Source organism: Coenobita brevimanus, chromosome 57 (genome assembly GCF_032717465.1).
Source record: "Coenobita brevimanus isolate Jiangsu-jjx chromosome 57, ASM3271746v2, whole genome shotgun sequence".
NCBI classification, from domain to species: Eukaryota; Metazoa; Arthropoda; class Malacostraca; order Decapoda; family Coenobitidae; genus Coenobita; species Coenobita brevimanus.
The window spans coordinates 987,295-1,003,600 of NC_137010.1; the positions used below are offsets into that span (position 1 = coordinate 987,295).

At 40.1% G+C, this 16,306-nt stretch overlaps 2 protein-coding genes across 2 annotated transcripts in view; one reads left to right on the forward strand and one right to left on the reverse strand.

The window, feature by feature from the left end:
• Positions 1-6,175: 6,175 nt before the first annotated feature.
• Positions 6,176-12,756, reverse strand: mlt (tubulin folding cofactor E like protein mlt). Its single transcript, XM_080274345.1, has 8 exons — positions 12,693-12,756; positions 10,934-11,180; positions 9,627-9,808; positions 9,293-9,410; positions 7,599-7,820; positions 7,038-7,192; positions 6,675-6,843; positions 6,176-6,351 (listed from the first exon to the last, which is right to left on the reverse strand). The coding sequence occupies exons 2-8, from the start codon at positions 11,174-11,176 to the stop codon at positions 6,184-6,186; spliced, it is 1,257 nt and encodes a 418-aa protein (XP_080130471.1). The 5' UTR covers positions 11,177-11,180; positions 12,693-12,756; the 3' UTR covers positions 6,176-6,183.
• A 700-nt stretch (positions 12,757-13,456) lies between these two features.
• LOC145402227 (persulfide dioxygenase ETHE1, mitochondrial-like) overlaps positions 13,457-16,306 on the forward strand; it is a 27,303-nt gene continuing 24,453 nt past the window's right edge. Inside the window, exon 1 of the mRNA XM_080274346.1 lies at positions 13,457-13,716. Within this exon, the coding sequence (XP_080130472.1) occupies positions 13,564-13,716 (153 nt within the window). The 5' untranslated portion in view covers positions 13,457-13,563. The remainder of the gene's footprint in view (positions 13,717-16,306) is intronic.

The window sequence follows — 16,306 nt, forward strand, 5'->3', positions numbered from 1 at the left end:
TATGATCTCCGTGTTGAGTGTAATTCTTATAAGATGCCAGAGGAATAGGATGGTTGTTTATATGTGTTAAGAAATTATTATTCTTAAAACAGTATATGTACACTGGGCCACTGCGTAAGTTTTTGCTTTGTCAACAATTTCTATAAAGACGGATCATATGGGAAGTTATTATGCGTAACTTTAAAGTACCATATTACTCATTCCTGACCTAGTGAAGCAGACTGAAAGCTAAACAGGTAAGTGAAAACTGCATACAACACCCACTTCCACCAACCATATCTATGCTTTGTCAAACACTGCTGCGGCTCTCGACAAACTAACAGTTACAACAACATGGTAATCTCTGCATTCTGTTAAGGAACTGTTGGTGGATTCAAACTCGACACTTACTCCCTCTACATCACTTATCTTACTAACTCTTCTCGTTATATACAAATACTGTACAGAAAAGGACTTCGTTAGTAAAAAAAAATCCCAGAAAATCAATTAAATACACCAAACTAAAAACCATCCCAAGGCCACATTTAAAACAATGCAGTCCACAAGACACTGGGGCAATAAAATTATATGTACAACAAACTTAAACAACTGAGGGACACAAGACAGAACATAATCTTCATTAAAACTAACTGACCAGCTGGCTTTTCAGACAGCACATTCCAGTGACTGAAATTTGGTGTTCTGCTTCACCACAGGAGCAAAACTTTCTCCATTATTCATATACCTGAACAAGATGATTCACCTGGCATGATACAGAACCTGATATGCTTTTAGTCACATAATACGGCAAACATCTTACTCCTAATTTTAAAATAAATTTGTTGTTACTTTTTTAAACTACCTGTGGTACATACTGAATTTCTTTTAACAGGACTGTCTGATAACATCCAATGAAAGTCAGTGCTGGTCAAAGAGCAAGTTACAAAAAGATCCTTGGCACTAATGAGTTGTGTAGTCAAGGTTAAAAAACAAAACAATCTCCAGAGTTCTAACGGCTGTACAGTACTCCGAGCTGCCAAAAGTACTATAACATACTGTACACAATGGCACAGACTTTCAACATTTTATGTCAATGAATGCATTTTTTTCTTCTACTTTTTTAAAATGGACCAGAAGCCTCTAGTTTTCCTCAACCAAGAGTTTAAAAATACCTGGAACAATTGCTGATTCCAAAGTTGTACACACAATTATAGAAATGGATACCAGAATAATGGTACAAATGGACACCCACAATATTGGTGGAAATTAATAATGGTTGGTGTGAATGCAATGCCACCGCGGTACTGTACAACTAAGAGTAAATGCAGTCGAGATCATCCAGAACAACCATGGAATGAGCACTAATGCCATGTGAAAGGCAGCCACTCGGTAAACAATAAAGCTACAAATGGTTTTACCACAAGAATATCACAAGCATGGCTATCAGGATCTAAACCTAGTGAAATACAACAAAGCAATTTTCTTACAGAAATGCCAACGTAGGCAAGTGCAGCTTGTATATCATACAGGAAAACCTACAATGTGCAACAGCAAGTAAGGTATAGTTTACAGTTTTAACTCTGAGTATGGTTAACTTATGTGCTCTGATGACTTTTTCTAATGCATGGAATATGATGAAATTTTAATCCATAGCCTACCATTAACAACCTACATACGGTACATCTGTACAATAAATGCACTACTATAATTTTACACCAACTGATTTATGTTTGTTTCAGTGATATTCTTTGGTAAAATCAATAACCTGAAGAGAAGACTATCAGCATGCACCTCTCTGTACATGAAAGAACGAGCAGACAATGACCTCACTAATATTATGTTTTCTTGCTCATGGATGATACAGATCCATGTTTTATACATTTCAGAAGCCCCAGCCCTAATGAAGTGCTGAAATGCATGATGATGATTATGAGCTTTCCCTAAAATACTAAAATTATGTCTGAATCCTTGAATTAAAGTTAATTTCACCGGTGGACTTAATAGTATCACCTCTTGTTTTTGTCAGCAGTAAACTAGGCCCACATGCTTAATTTAAAAATCAGTTACACTGATAAAATCAGCATAGAGTATCTTATTTATATAAATAAAAATGTTAATCCACATACATAATCAAAAGCACCATAAAACAATAATAAAGACTGAGGAACCAAATGCCTTACAGTAACACACAAGTTTTGATTTACCTGGATGGTTCCAAATTAACACCAAGTGCTGCATTTATACAACTAAACCAGACTACCAGATAAACCTTTAGGGATTTAAAGTCATACTCAATGACTTTTAATTAATGTAGACTTGACACTGAAGTAAGTCACTTATCATTAATTTTTATACAATACTGTAGAGTGAAAAACAAAAATCTTAACAATATTGTATTTACCTCTTCCCTAACATGGCCCTTTAATAATTTTCTACTGGTTAGTCCACAACGGTTTTATTCAGCTTAGGGAAGGACTGCTGGTACTCAAGCATGTTTTTTAGACCATAAAAATAATGCATATGGGATGGTGTTCACTAAGACAACACCACCTTTTAAAATTATATTTCTGAAATGGTGTGAAGCTCCAGTTACTGACTTATATCATCCTTTAGTGAAAATTTCAAGCACTTTGAATAACTAATATAATAATACAATGGCTGTTTGGAAAGACTGCCTAGAGAACAAAACTAATATAAAATAAGTATATATACTGTAATTTTTGATTTTCACATACAGTACTGTGTATGACACTGATCTTAATGATGTGTAACTTGCCTCCAACTTCAGAGATCACTGAAAATAAAATCCACATTACTTTATAATTGATTAAATTAAAATACAATTATATATTACTTTCTGATATAAAGACCAAAATTATAAATATACTTTTCAATTTATGAAGATGAGAGATTTATACAGAATGAAATTCTATGAGGGTGTCCTTCAGATCCCAATGTAGCTCCACTTGTGACTGCTTCGTGCTTATGGCATCATTATTAAAACTGAAGCAATGGGGGTGTCAGCAGGACCCTAACTTCTGACACATTTGTGGAACGTCTGCAAATGTTTAAAGTGTTGTGGTCAGTAATAAACAATACAGGGAAGCCAGAAATGAGAGTGAAAGGTTAGACATGTTCAGAAATGTTGGTGAAAAGTTAGACACGTATTACCAATGTGTACATCAGAAAACTAAATGCTGAGGGCCTGACTACACCTCCATGCTCTAAGTTTTAATAATAATAACTTCAGTAACATCTGGACATACTTCCACACACCAGATAAACAATGATTCACATCTCCCTAACCTGCACAAAAATGAAATATGTGACATATATGCAAACACAGAGCAGTTCACTCTACATATTGGATACATAATTCATCTGGTCATACAAAATGTACTTACAGAGCAATACATTCAAAGTTACATAATATTCAGTCATACAATACACAAAATAATATGACGATTGTCAGACAGTGCTGGCCCAACAACGCTGCCCTGTTTAAATATGTAAAGGTCAACAGATGCTCCACAACCACACTGAAAACCTCTGAAATGAGCTGACATTTCTTGTGTTGCATCCTGCCTGGTTTTAATCAGATATCAAGGAAATTTACATGACACACAGAATCCAATGCTCCACATGCAGAATGAGGTTGCATTCAATCCACTTATAATCAACTTTCAGGAGGGTGTTTTCATAAATCATACTGAAACAAAATTGTACTCCAAAATCAGGCCCATTTAACAAAAGGATCCTGCAATACTTCCAATATATCTGATCTCTTTGAAGACACTTTTAGTTGTCATACTCACCATCTGGGCTTTAAGCTAATTTAAGTAACATTTTTAGGTCATATTTCATCTGTATGCAATGGCGCTTTGACTGAATTGTTGAATAAGAAAATCAGTCTTCAAATTCATAAACTCCATCCATTTTTAGGAGGCCACGTTTCATCTATATCCAATCAAGTTCCATGGGTGTGTGAAGGATCTTTCAGCCTTTGACTGTCATATGCTGATGTGTATAAATTTTTTTTAAAATATACTGGAGCTACGATGATGAAGCAGGGGTGTGGTGTTATAAGCGTAGGCACGTGGACATGTAATCGCTGCCAGTAACTGGAGAATGGTTTACACGTAATGTTGGCTCGAGAGCGATCATTCCGCCATAGGGGAATAATGGACAGCTGCCTTCTCACACACAAGCACACACTTGCACGCACACACACACACAAGCATACAATCAACCCTGCTGCATAATAATACACTCATGCCCACAAAAGCATACTAATACATTCAGAGTCAAAACAGTTCAAACACACAGACAGATCTACAATGCAAATCAACACATGAATAAGTGCAGATCAATCTCTCTCTCTCTCTCTCTCTCTCACATAAACCTGAGATGCAACAGAGCATATCCATGTTAGCTGTTACATTGTAAGACACAGTGTACTAACAAACTACCAAGTATTAACAAGTTTTTCAGAGTGAAGTAATCAACCCTTCTATAATGTGATCATGACACATCTCCCTCACTACAGGTCATAAGCAAATGCCAGGTTGCCATGTGTTTTAAGTATCAGAGAGTTCAAATTTGGGTTAACCAATTAAGGTGTGAAAAATGACAGATTATAAGTGGCATTAACAACAAGCATTCATAGAAAAAACTGTCATATATATATATATATATATATATATATATAAACACAGTATATAAAATTCACAATATGAATTACTGACATCCAACTTACTGAAGCCTTGCACAAGAAAAAGACTGATAAAATGATTAAAAAAAGTACAGGAACATTGAATGTACTTACTGGGCAAAACCAGTGATGGTTCCACATTTCAAAGTGTTAATGTCACCTAAACCTGTCTATTTCTCATTAACCCACATTATTATTTTTACCTCTGCCAAGGAGGCTATGTTTTACCCCACACTGATTTGTCTGTCTGTCAGTTAGAAGGATTACTCAAAGTTATTAACAGAGTTTAATGAAATTTTGTAGAAGGGTGGGCCATGGGCCATGGAAGAAATTATTAAATTTGGAGACAGATCCAGATCTGAAGTATCCTGCACAATATCTCCAAAAGTTCTCTATGAAATTTTGTGGGAAGCTGGGCCATGGACCAAGAAAGAATTGATTAAATATTGGGACAGATCTGGATCCTATATCCACTGATGTGGATCTGGATCTGGATCCTTTTTAATGACAATGGCATTGGCGGAGGTATGTGCTCTCTGAGCACTATTTATTTTTTTATACAAAAGTGCCTTTACTTTGTGACTTGTAATGACTCACCTGTATTTCTATCAAAGCAACACCTGCCCTGTTCTTGGCTGTGGTTCTCCATGATGAGGGCAAGTCTATCACAATGCAAGACCTCACCAAACAAAAAAAACAGATCAACATTTCAAAGCTATCTGATGACTGACTCCACACCACAGGAATTCATTATGGGTAGTCAGCACAAAAAAGAACATACTTTGTATTAGTCATCACCGTCATCCTAACCCTATGTCTCACTAATAACTGGGGTGGGTAGGAGTGTTATCCATCTGTCTCAACTGCAGTCACGTATACCACCTCAGGCATCCTCTGAACACGAACTTCCCGGCACTCACCACCCCTACAGGTATGTAAATATTCTTGGCCATCAAAAGACTCTCCTAAAACAAAGTATCTGTACATCCATTGCCTCATGACATCCCTCTGTCCATACCTGGCTTACCCGAGGCCCATCACGCCATCTCAGACTGCAACGTGGACTAACCCCTTTAGTTCGGGGATGCACTTTAAAGACTTGTGGCCATTTCATGATTTTATCCAGCTTTAGGGAGACCATGTGGTGCAGGAAAGGTAGCAGCTGTAGACCAACATTCATTTGCAGTGTGAATCTGATAGACTACTGGATTGAAATTGCCCATCTGGGACAGTTCACCATCCTCCTTTCAGGGGATAAAGAGAAAGAGATACGAGGGACACTTGTATAACTGGGAAGTGGATGTGCTATGTTACGTCAGTGCCACCACAAGAAATTCTCTCTCCAGCATCAGGAGTTAATGGAGGCTACACTACAACCCCTCCAATGTGAAAAGTCTCTCCTAAACTGAATAAAATCTGCCAGTAGCAAGAATGAAATATAAAGTACATCACCCAGATTCAAAGGGGTTCTGTCTCCCACTCCACAGGCACGACTACTGCTTGACGTTCTTTGGCTCGACGATGAACTCATCCCCTGAGTGTACGTTCATGGTGTAGAGCTGCTTGCTGTTGATCTTCACTTCCTCAGGTGCATATGCCAGTCCAGAGTCCGCCCCCTTGTCGTGGTAGAACAGCCGCATCTTGCTCGCCGGAAGACCCACCTGCAAACCACAGTACATTGTCATCAACTCATCACCACCATCATTATAACTACTTTCATCTTTATCATCATCATCATCATCACTCTATCCTTATATTCCTTTTCCTCCTCCTACTTATCTCTTTCATCACTATCATTATTTTTCTCCTCCTCCTCCTATTCATCATCATCACAATCCTTATTTTCCTCCTCCTCATCATCATCACCATCATCCTATCCGTACTGTATTTTCCTCTAATGTAGTTGTCTTCCTCCTCCTTCTCATCATCACCATCATCCTAACCCTACTGTATTTTTCTCTAATGTAATTGTCATCTGGCTCACCTCTGATTCAAGTGCCTTCTTAAAGTCCAGCACCCTGGAGTAGACGCTAACAACCTTCTGCATGGTGATGTCTCCAAACTGCACAGTGACATGGACCTCTTTCTCTGGCTGCAGGCTGACCTCAACCAATGGGTCTAACTGCCCGTGTTGGCAAACAAGCTCGTCATACCTGCAGTTAGGGAAGAGAGAGTTAACAAGGGATGGTAAAACGGATACAAAGATCAATGGCCAACATCGGTGATCTGTTTTTCACTACTGGTACTCCTTAGATAATGCAAAATGGGAATATAGTTTGGGTTACATTCAATTAAGAAGGGAAGAGTATTACTTGACCCCTACCATCCTAATCTCCCCCCCCCTCACCTCTTTGGCCGCACTTCTTCATTCATGTAGAACCTAATAAAGGCGCGTTCAGCATTCTCCCGCTCCTCGTCAGAGATCAGCGCCCCGCCGTTCAACCGCTGGATCCGCCACAATCGTGCTATTGTCAACTGCCGCCGATCCTCATCCTTGTAGTTCTAGGGTGTTGCATTTATTTTATAATTTATTATTTACTATGAAATAACAAATTAAGTTAGAAGATAAGGACTTCTAAGGAAAGAATAATTTACTTACGGTACAACTCAGGAGGCTCAGCTTAGGTTAAATGAAGTCTGTATGTGTTCACCAAAGTTAATGGTACAACTATAATGTTAAGAAATACTGTTCCATACAAAATGTTTACAATGAATATTCCAACGAGCCTCGGGATGTCATTTTTTATATTATTTTGCCATCTGATGATTTTACTCAGCTTAGGATCGATTTTTTTGAACTTGAGAGCTGAATGAAATCACCCTGACACAACACACTAGAAAAGGATATCATTCAGATGTATGCCAAGCTAGTAAGGGCAGAGCAGCTACTTGTGGACTGGAGTCATACCTCATAGAGTGGACACTGTTGCAAACGAAGCTCTGAGAGTTTAGGGAACATGTTGACGAGATCAACTGAGTCCCAGTCGGCTATCTTGGTGCTGTTAAGGGAGAGGTACTTGAGGTTGGGGAAATTCTGGCGGTAGTGGCCGTCAGGGGTCAGCTTGCCCAGTGGACACTCAGCCAGGATCAAGATCTCAAGGTATGGGAACATCTGACCCAGTGCCTCAATCTGACACAAATAAACATGGCCAACTTAAGATGCAAATTCTATCACAAACCTCTCTCCTCATAAAAATAAATGATAACAACAACAATAATAATAACATAATAATGCTGCAGCTGGCTGCTGCTGCTGCTATGATCTCAGGTTCATCTGAACAAGGACTGAAGTTGCAATTACAGTGTATATACCTTGCACTCTGCCATCCTCCTTTCTGGGGATGGGGAGTGTTGAGGGGCTTTTCCATAACCAGACAGCAAAGTCATGTGGATTATATTGCTGAATATACTTAAATGTATCCCTCTCCAGTACCATCTTGATCTTACAACCTAAAATGGTCAATCATCATCATCATCACCTAATCCTGCGTTGTCCCATGAGAAGCGTAGGAGCCTGGAGCTAGAAACCACTGTGAAAAATCAATTTATTACAAATCTAGATGGTTCTTTATCAATCACCTGCCAATGGTTCTTTACATGGGTAGCATATGAATGCATCCCTTTCCACCACCTTGAAAGAAAATGAGGGTACTGTTGGAACAAGCAGACCTTAGGAGGTATGCAAGGCTGTGGAGCAGAGTTGTACATTAACCCGTCACGTCCCGAGCTATTTCGCACCTCCGACACCCCCCAATCCCGAGGTATTTTCGATTTTTTTTGGGGGGGGCTAAAACCTCCGCTTTTGGTGAGAAACACTGAAATTTCATAGAGAAATCGCTCACCTGAGGTTTAAAATACTCGATCCAGGTAGGAGGTCCCCCATACCTTACTGGGTTTTCTATTCAGGCTGGCACCAAAGAAAACGTGTTCTATGGGAGGGTAACTATTTCACACCACTCATAAATGGTATTTATTTATTTACTTGGTACGAATTTGTATGTAGTACGAGAGTATATTGGTTTTCAAACAGTAATATAGGCATTATAAGCATTGTTTCACTCACTAACTCATCACCATACCTGACCTTCTTTTGCCACATTACCTGATCATCATTTCTGACTGTTTCTTCCTCTAATGCTATGTAAACTTTGTCCTCCACATTGTCATCGATTGGGAAATCACTCTGGCCCTGAATGTCTTTTTTAGCCAGGTCACTGCTAACAGGTGAATTGCCGAGACAATGGCATGCTGGGGTAGGGGGGGAGGTTATGCTGTGTAAGGCATTGTCCCTGCTTGGCATCTTGTAGAGGAATAGAGGAAGGTGTCCCGTGTATACGTACGAGAAATCACGCGCAAAAATTGAAAATTGTGCAAATTAGGGACCTTGCAATTGCACGACATACCAGTATGTCGTCAGGACTGGCAAATGCAAAATGTTGCAACGTACCCATAAGTCGACGGGACGGGGCGGGTTAATGAAACAGAAAGAAGAGGTAAAGAAGCATCTGAGAGTGGGAGAGGTGAGACAGTTCCCAGAAAGGTTTCAGACAGAATGCTGATAATGAATATGCAAGTGAATAACAATAAACAAAATTATGGTACCTCTGACCAATCTTTACTGGGGTTGTTGTTGAAGTGGACGCGACTGACTGACGTGTACTTCTTCTGTGGCCGCTCCACCTTCTTGTAGTTATTCTTGCACAAGTGAAGTTCCTCCACTCTGTACACAACATGCCAAAATTAATTTTCTGCTGATGACAGGAATCTCAGCTAATTTATTCTTGCTAATGCCTGACAGTTTTATTTACAAGAGAAGTAACTTATGGCTAAAAACAGTCACTGATGATACACATACCTGACAAATTACATTATGGTGGTTTCTCACAAACAACACGTTCCACCACTTTTCATACAAGCAGGCAGAGCACTGACCCACCTGGGGGCATTCTCTAGCAGTATGTGTACATCTTTCCATGGCAGGTAGGTCCCGTTGAGCACCAGGCGGGTCAGGTTGGTGAGGCTGACCACCTCACTGGGATCTGTGATGGGCGTCTCAAACATGTTGTAGCTCAGGTTAAGGAACCCCAGGCATGGTAGGTGACGAAGAATCTTGAATACCTGCACACACACACAGACACACACACACAGATATGGTCAGAATTACATTAAAGCTGGATATGAATGGAAATCAGTACAGGGATACCCCACTATACGATACCCTGGATTAGTGATGGGAGTAGAAATACCACCCTACCCCACCTATCATAGGCCTACCCCCGATTTTGTGATGGGTCCTGCAAGGTCTTGTTCAGGGGTGATCAGCTATAAAAGTTTGAACTGACACCCCTTGAGCCACAGCATCAGTCTCCCACTACCATCAACCCACCTTGCCAGCCTTCCCCCCCTTCTGACCCTTCCCCAAAGATGAGGTTTGCGGGCTTTGAGGGGGATGAGTGAGTGCTAAGGAGCACCACATCCCCTAGCCTCAGGGGAGATAGCAAGGATGATGACCACGACATGGGCATGGACTTAAAAGAAGTAAGTGATGAGAGCTGTTTGATATTTTCTGACCTATTCTTTATGATTTTCACATATTATTTGTTGATTTTGGGGAGTTATTAGTAGGTTTCAGGCTTAGGTTAGCTTCTTTTAAAGCTGTTAGGCTATTTAGATTGGCTATAAACTTGTTTTTGAACTCATTTCAGTGGGTTTAGGACTTGGTTGGGGAGGAATCTCAACGCTCAAAAAAGCACCCCTATACTTTACATGTTAAATCTACCCCGCTATACGATACCCTACCTAGTGATGTTTCGTAAAACTGGGGTAGCCCTGTATTGTATCGAACTTTGGTATCGATATAAAAATGCAACATATTGGTAACATTCTACAGTTCCTTATATAGCATTTTACTGCAACTAATGATACACAATTTCATTTTGCTGGGTGCATTGCAGCTACATGACTAGGTCAGATCTGTGTACAATAGCTATGTAATATGTTTGGCTGAAATACCAAAGGATGCCATGATGCAGCACTGTGGATGTTTTTAATTAACCATTAAATGTAAGCACTCATAACTTTGCCAAAATATGACCTACAGTAAATGTACTGAGCTTGTTGCACAACTTTCAGAAATGTATTTTTGCCTTACTGGCCTTGGAGTCTAATGTACGGTACATCGTTATAGCAATGCACACCGAGTCTGCTCAGAGTAAATTAAAAAACTGAGAATATATTGCTGACCTCTGTCCATTCCTTGAGCTTATTGCGTGAGAGGTCCAGCTCCCGAACACCTTCGCACTTGCGTTCCACCTCCTCCTCATCCCCAGCATTCTCGATGTCACACTCCGACAGGATGAGGACGGACGGTAGGCGTTGTCGTCCAGTGCGTTTGAGGGTCAGTGCCACACATGCCACCTCCGTCACCTGTGCATCGGGACACTCATCGCCATACTTCAGGTCCACCGCCTCCGGTAGGCTCGGCATCTTTCTGTGTGATAAGTGGCAGATGGTAAGAGGTGCTGTAGGACACATTCATGAGGTAGCATCAATACAGCTGGATAATGTGGCCCTGCTGTACAAATGTTCCTTAACTCATTCCCTATCCCCTGAAAAAAAGTGGACTGCAAGGTCAACTTTAGGCCTCAGTCCACTGATTCATTTCAGGTGAACCTTGGATTTTTGCTCCTCCTACAACTACTAAAGACAAACAGATATCTATATTCCCCAACAGGCAGTCCTCATTACAAATTACATATTTCTGGCATGTTTAAAGTTACTATAGTGAAAGAGGACTCAGGCTACCTTCTCTGACAGTTCTCACCCACTGTAGGATGTGGTGTTTGGCAATGAGGCACTAACAGATAACCTCCATTAACTTATTCCACTGATTGAGACATGCTGGAATTGTAGCTCACAATGGCAGAACCACCCAGCTGCAGGGTGCCTTTAGTGTTGAAAGGGTTGTACTGTACTATTATTTCTAGGTATGTACTGATAATTACTTGTACTGCCTCTTTATAGTCTTTATGTTTGCCCGCACAAATCACTCCTAATATCTGGGTGTTTTATGCACCTGTATAATTTAAGATAGTTAATTCCTTTCCACATGAACTTTATATTTTTATCATTTCCATACCCATTTACTCAACAAAGGGGTGTTCTCATGATGATGGGGTTAGATATACTCTGCATTCTCATTCAGGACAATGCAAGATCATTATGTTCTTGCAACGGTTGGATAATTTTGAATGAACTCTTCAACTGATAGTACTAAAATATTATCAGGCCACTCTTCATGGCATTTACCCTATATCAAAGATCTTTATGGCATGAACATATTATAATGAGAAACAAAGAGAAACTATCAACAGCTTACTGGCTCTATGACATTTTCATTCTTCCAAAGATCACTTCAGCAAACACTCACTTTCCGTGTCGAAAGACGTGGAAATTCTTCGGCTCTTTAGTAACTCAACGCCACAGAATCCTACTTTCTTATTGATCACCCACGCAAACATCAACACTCACTCACAGACGATCTACGATATACACTAACACCGTCAACAACCTAGCGTGTTTTATGTATAGTGCTTCAATTGTTATCTGGGGTTCAAGGGCTGTATCCGCTGGTTAACACGATAAGACACCCGTGCGTCCTTATCAACCTCGTTTCCTTTGTTAGAACTCATAAAAACCACTGTCTGTTCATACGCAGGACATGAATTACTACAGTGATAATTATAAAACAAGCACGGACATAACAACTGCCTAGAAATCCATTGCCTGGGTCTGAAATATCTGGAATATTTCACAGGCACAAAAAGTCGCTGACAACTGCCACTGGCAAACGCGACCTTCCTGCGACCCTTGTCCAAATTACACCTTTATTTCAACCACCGTTTTCCTCTATCAAACCAACTCCGATCGCTACTTCAAGCATATATACAAATTCTACGACGCTTTGGTCTTTCTTGTCTCTTGTGGGTGGCCTCCAACTTACCCGGATTCATGCACTAGAGGGTCGAAACCTTACGCTACCCACGAGACAACGGAGTGAGCCTGCGTAGTTGTTTTACCAACGCAACGCTCGGAATCAGCTGGCCATTATGTCATAGGCCACCACGATCGCATTTTTATATATCTTTGTTTTATCGATAATTTAAGCAATATTACTAGTCCAGTAAAACACATAGTATGCTTGGTGTTGTAAAATTACTTTCATAACAAATATCGCGCGAAATTTCTAGTAGAAAAGTGCTACTTTTGGGGTGCTGCGTTACGAATCTCGACCGTGGTGGCCTGTTCCTGTGTTTACAAATATGGCTGTTCCCATTAGAAACCTTACCCACAATTTCTCTATTTTCGTCATTTTGCAGGTAGAAGGTGGAATTATATTTAAGGTGGACGTGTAGTGAGCTTTACCACAAAATTTAATAAAAATGGAGAGAAAAAGTATCATGATTACCCCAAAATAAGCAAGTAAATAAGAGCAAGGAAAGGGGTAAGACTGGGAGATGGAAGAGCAGTTGCCGAAGCCACTCAACTCGGCTACACCAATAATAAAGAAGATTACACCTACAATGAACCCTTATTGGTCCGCAGCCAGAGGTAGACAGGGAAGAAACATTAATCTACGAGAGGGAAAATACACTAACGTTGTAATGTAGGTGTGAATAATAAAAAATATACGGGTGCCAAGTGTCAAATTATTTTTAGGCTAACCCCACTTGAAAGCCGAGCAAGCATAAGCACTGAACCAGAGGAAAGAAGTTGCGTTTCAGGCGAGCCTTTGCATCGACGCCGGAGTTAAAGAATTGCCGGATACTACCGTCATTGTGCTAGAAAAAAATAATCCTGAAAGTTCCGGAGCCATGCTGAGTTTGATGAAAGGTTACTCCGTTGTGGCGAGGCAGAGTACGAGCAAACATCTGCGGGGCACTTGTTCTGGTGTTTCGTCCCTGTCCTCCATCATTTCGAGGAGTTTCGGGGCCCACGGCAGCTTCAGCACTATGATTTTCCGGCAGGTATGACGAAAATGGTGATAACATGTCCAAATAGTGTTATCTTCCCCCCTCCAATATCCTCATATCGACTGACACGTGTTATCTGGATGGAGTGCTTGAAGTCGAGTCGATTAGGTGTCGGTATTTTTTATTTAGCGCGTAGTTGTTCGTTTTTTTTTTTTTTTTTTAACTGCCTGGGTGTGTCTGGGGTATGCTTGAGGGTCGCGGACAAAGATGGAGTGTGGAGACTGAATATTAAGTGACCAACTGGTGAACTGGGCCGTTGTGAAGATGTTACCTGGCGACTATGTAAACTTGACTTTTTGCCGGGAGAAAATATTGGCCGTGATATTTTTGCTACGTCGTGGGGAATTTAATCTTGCTACCGACGGGCGAATTTAATCTTGCTACCGGTAGGAGTTTTATTATACAAGGAAGAAGGAACCTAAGGCTTGAGATTAGTGTTGCTACCAGGGGGCGATTTTCATTCAGAGGGTGGTTTATCGTCGTTTAAGGGTAGAAAAGTGTTTAGTAACTTTAAAGGCCAGTAGGTATCTTAGCTGTATTACCCCCAGGCGAATAATTTCAAGTTACGGCTGGTATCTGTTCGTGTGAGGGTTAACGAGTTGTTAGGCTTATTCTTGGTCAGGTACTGTACGATGCCGGTGTTGCAGAAGTTGGCGTTTCCTCCACGAAGTAAAATAAATTGACACGTAGTTTTCAGCAGGTGCGGTAGTGGAAAAAGTATAAATAAAACTGCTCATTGTATACAGGAGATGCTTCAGAGCTGTTAGACCAATGGCTTGCTCTCGATGTGATAAAAAAGGAATATTTTTTAAAGACCTGCATGGACATTGGAGCTAATAACACACACACACACACACACACACACACACACACACACACGGTATATGGAATAGTACACATGCAGACGAGAGTGAAATTGGAGCTGAACTGAACCCTTTCAACCAAAGGACTGTTTTTATTTTTGTTATTCTTGCTCTGCCAGACCGTTTGATTTTCAGGGTAGCCTTCATCCACCCTTGGTAAGTGTGATGCTCGTAAGTAAAATCGTCTGGTAAGTAAAACACACACACACACACATACAGCGGGGAAGGAAGGGAGAAACAATGACTGATAGATAAACAACAGAGAGAGAGAGGGAGAGCATTTTAGCATCATCGTAGCGAAAGAGGGTTACTTATTGCATCTAAATCAGTCAGTCATCACTTCCGCCTCTCACAAAAATGTTCTCATGTAGTGAAGGTGCGAATGGAAAGTTAAATAAGGAAATTAGGAGTAACGAACATACAACCTTGGCCTCACTCACGACTCGATCTCTGTTGGCATTTATCGATTTTTTTTTTCTCTTTTTTATCCTCTATTGTTGACAGTCCTTGTTTTGGTCCCGCTCCCATAATTCCTTTTTTTTTTTTTTTTTTCGCCCTTGGTTTCTTGAGCATCATTCCGTGTGTGTGTGTGTGTGTGTGTGTGTGTTTCTTACTGCCATGTGATTTTATTCAGCGTCATACTCGTCTAGGGTACATGAAAGCTGTATCCCACCCCAGATTAGACGGTCGTTGAGAATAATAATAATAATAATCATCATCATCTTCTTCATCTTCTTCTTCTTCATCATCATCATCATCATCATCATCATCATTATCTCCATCATCATATTTACCATCATCTTCATCATCATCGTCCAGGTGTAAATTGTACCTGATGCAGTTGTGTGAGTCAGTTTTATTCTTACTTTCTGCCGTAATGGTTGTTGGAGTGAGTCATCTAATTGCATGTTTATTTTGTACACTTGGTTTTGTTCACGTTTGTACACTTCAAACTGTAATACTTGTTGACCTTGTGTTTGTGACTGTGAGGTTGAATGATGTAATGTCTCTTCAATCTCCATTATAACGGGAGTTGATTGGAAGTGTAATAATAATAATAATAATAATAATAATAATAATGATAGTAGTAGTAGTGGTGGTGGTGGTGGTCGTAGTGATGGTGGTGATGGTCGTTGTGGTGGTGGTGATGGGTAGTAGTAGTAGTAGTAATTGTAGTAATAATAATAATAATAATAATAATAATAATGATAATAAATCGTACTCAGTTATCTTGGAGTATGAAGGAGAAAGAAAGGGAGAGGAGATGCATTATTTACCCTGGGTACACCAAGCCATTTTTATACGTCCATTTATTCATGTAGAGGGAAGGGAGAGCAGGCAGAGAGAGAGAGAGAGAGAGAGAAATAATGTGGCAGGTAGAGACGGTAAACGTGTGTGTGTGCGTGTGTGAGAGAGAGAGAGAGAGTCTAGCGGTACGAAATGTTTGGTAATTACTAACAGATAAATATAATCAACCTGTCATAGTATTAGCTGTAACGATAACTACCTGTATTCAGTCTTACATCATATTATTAACTTTACGGTGATGAATGAGAGTAAATAATAATACAGTAATAATAATAATAATAATTAATAAAGGTAGGAGTAGACATCTTGGGACGGTTGGACATGGTACGCATCTCAAAATTACGCATTTGAGACTGACGATTTTGACTGGTAGAAAAATGCGTGTGATAATTTTTTTTTTTTTTTTTATCGAT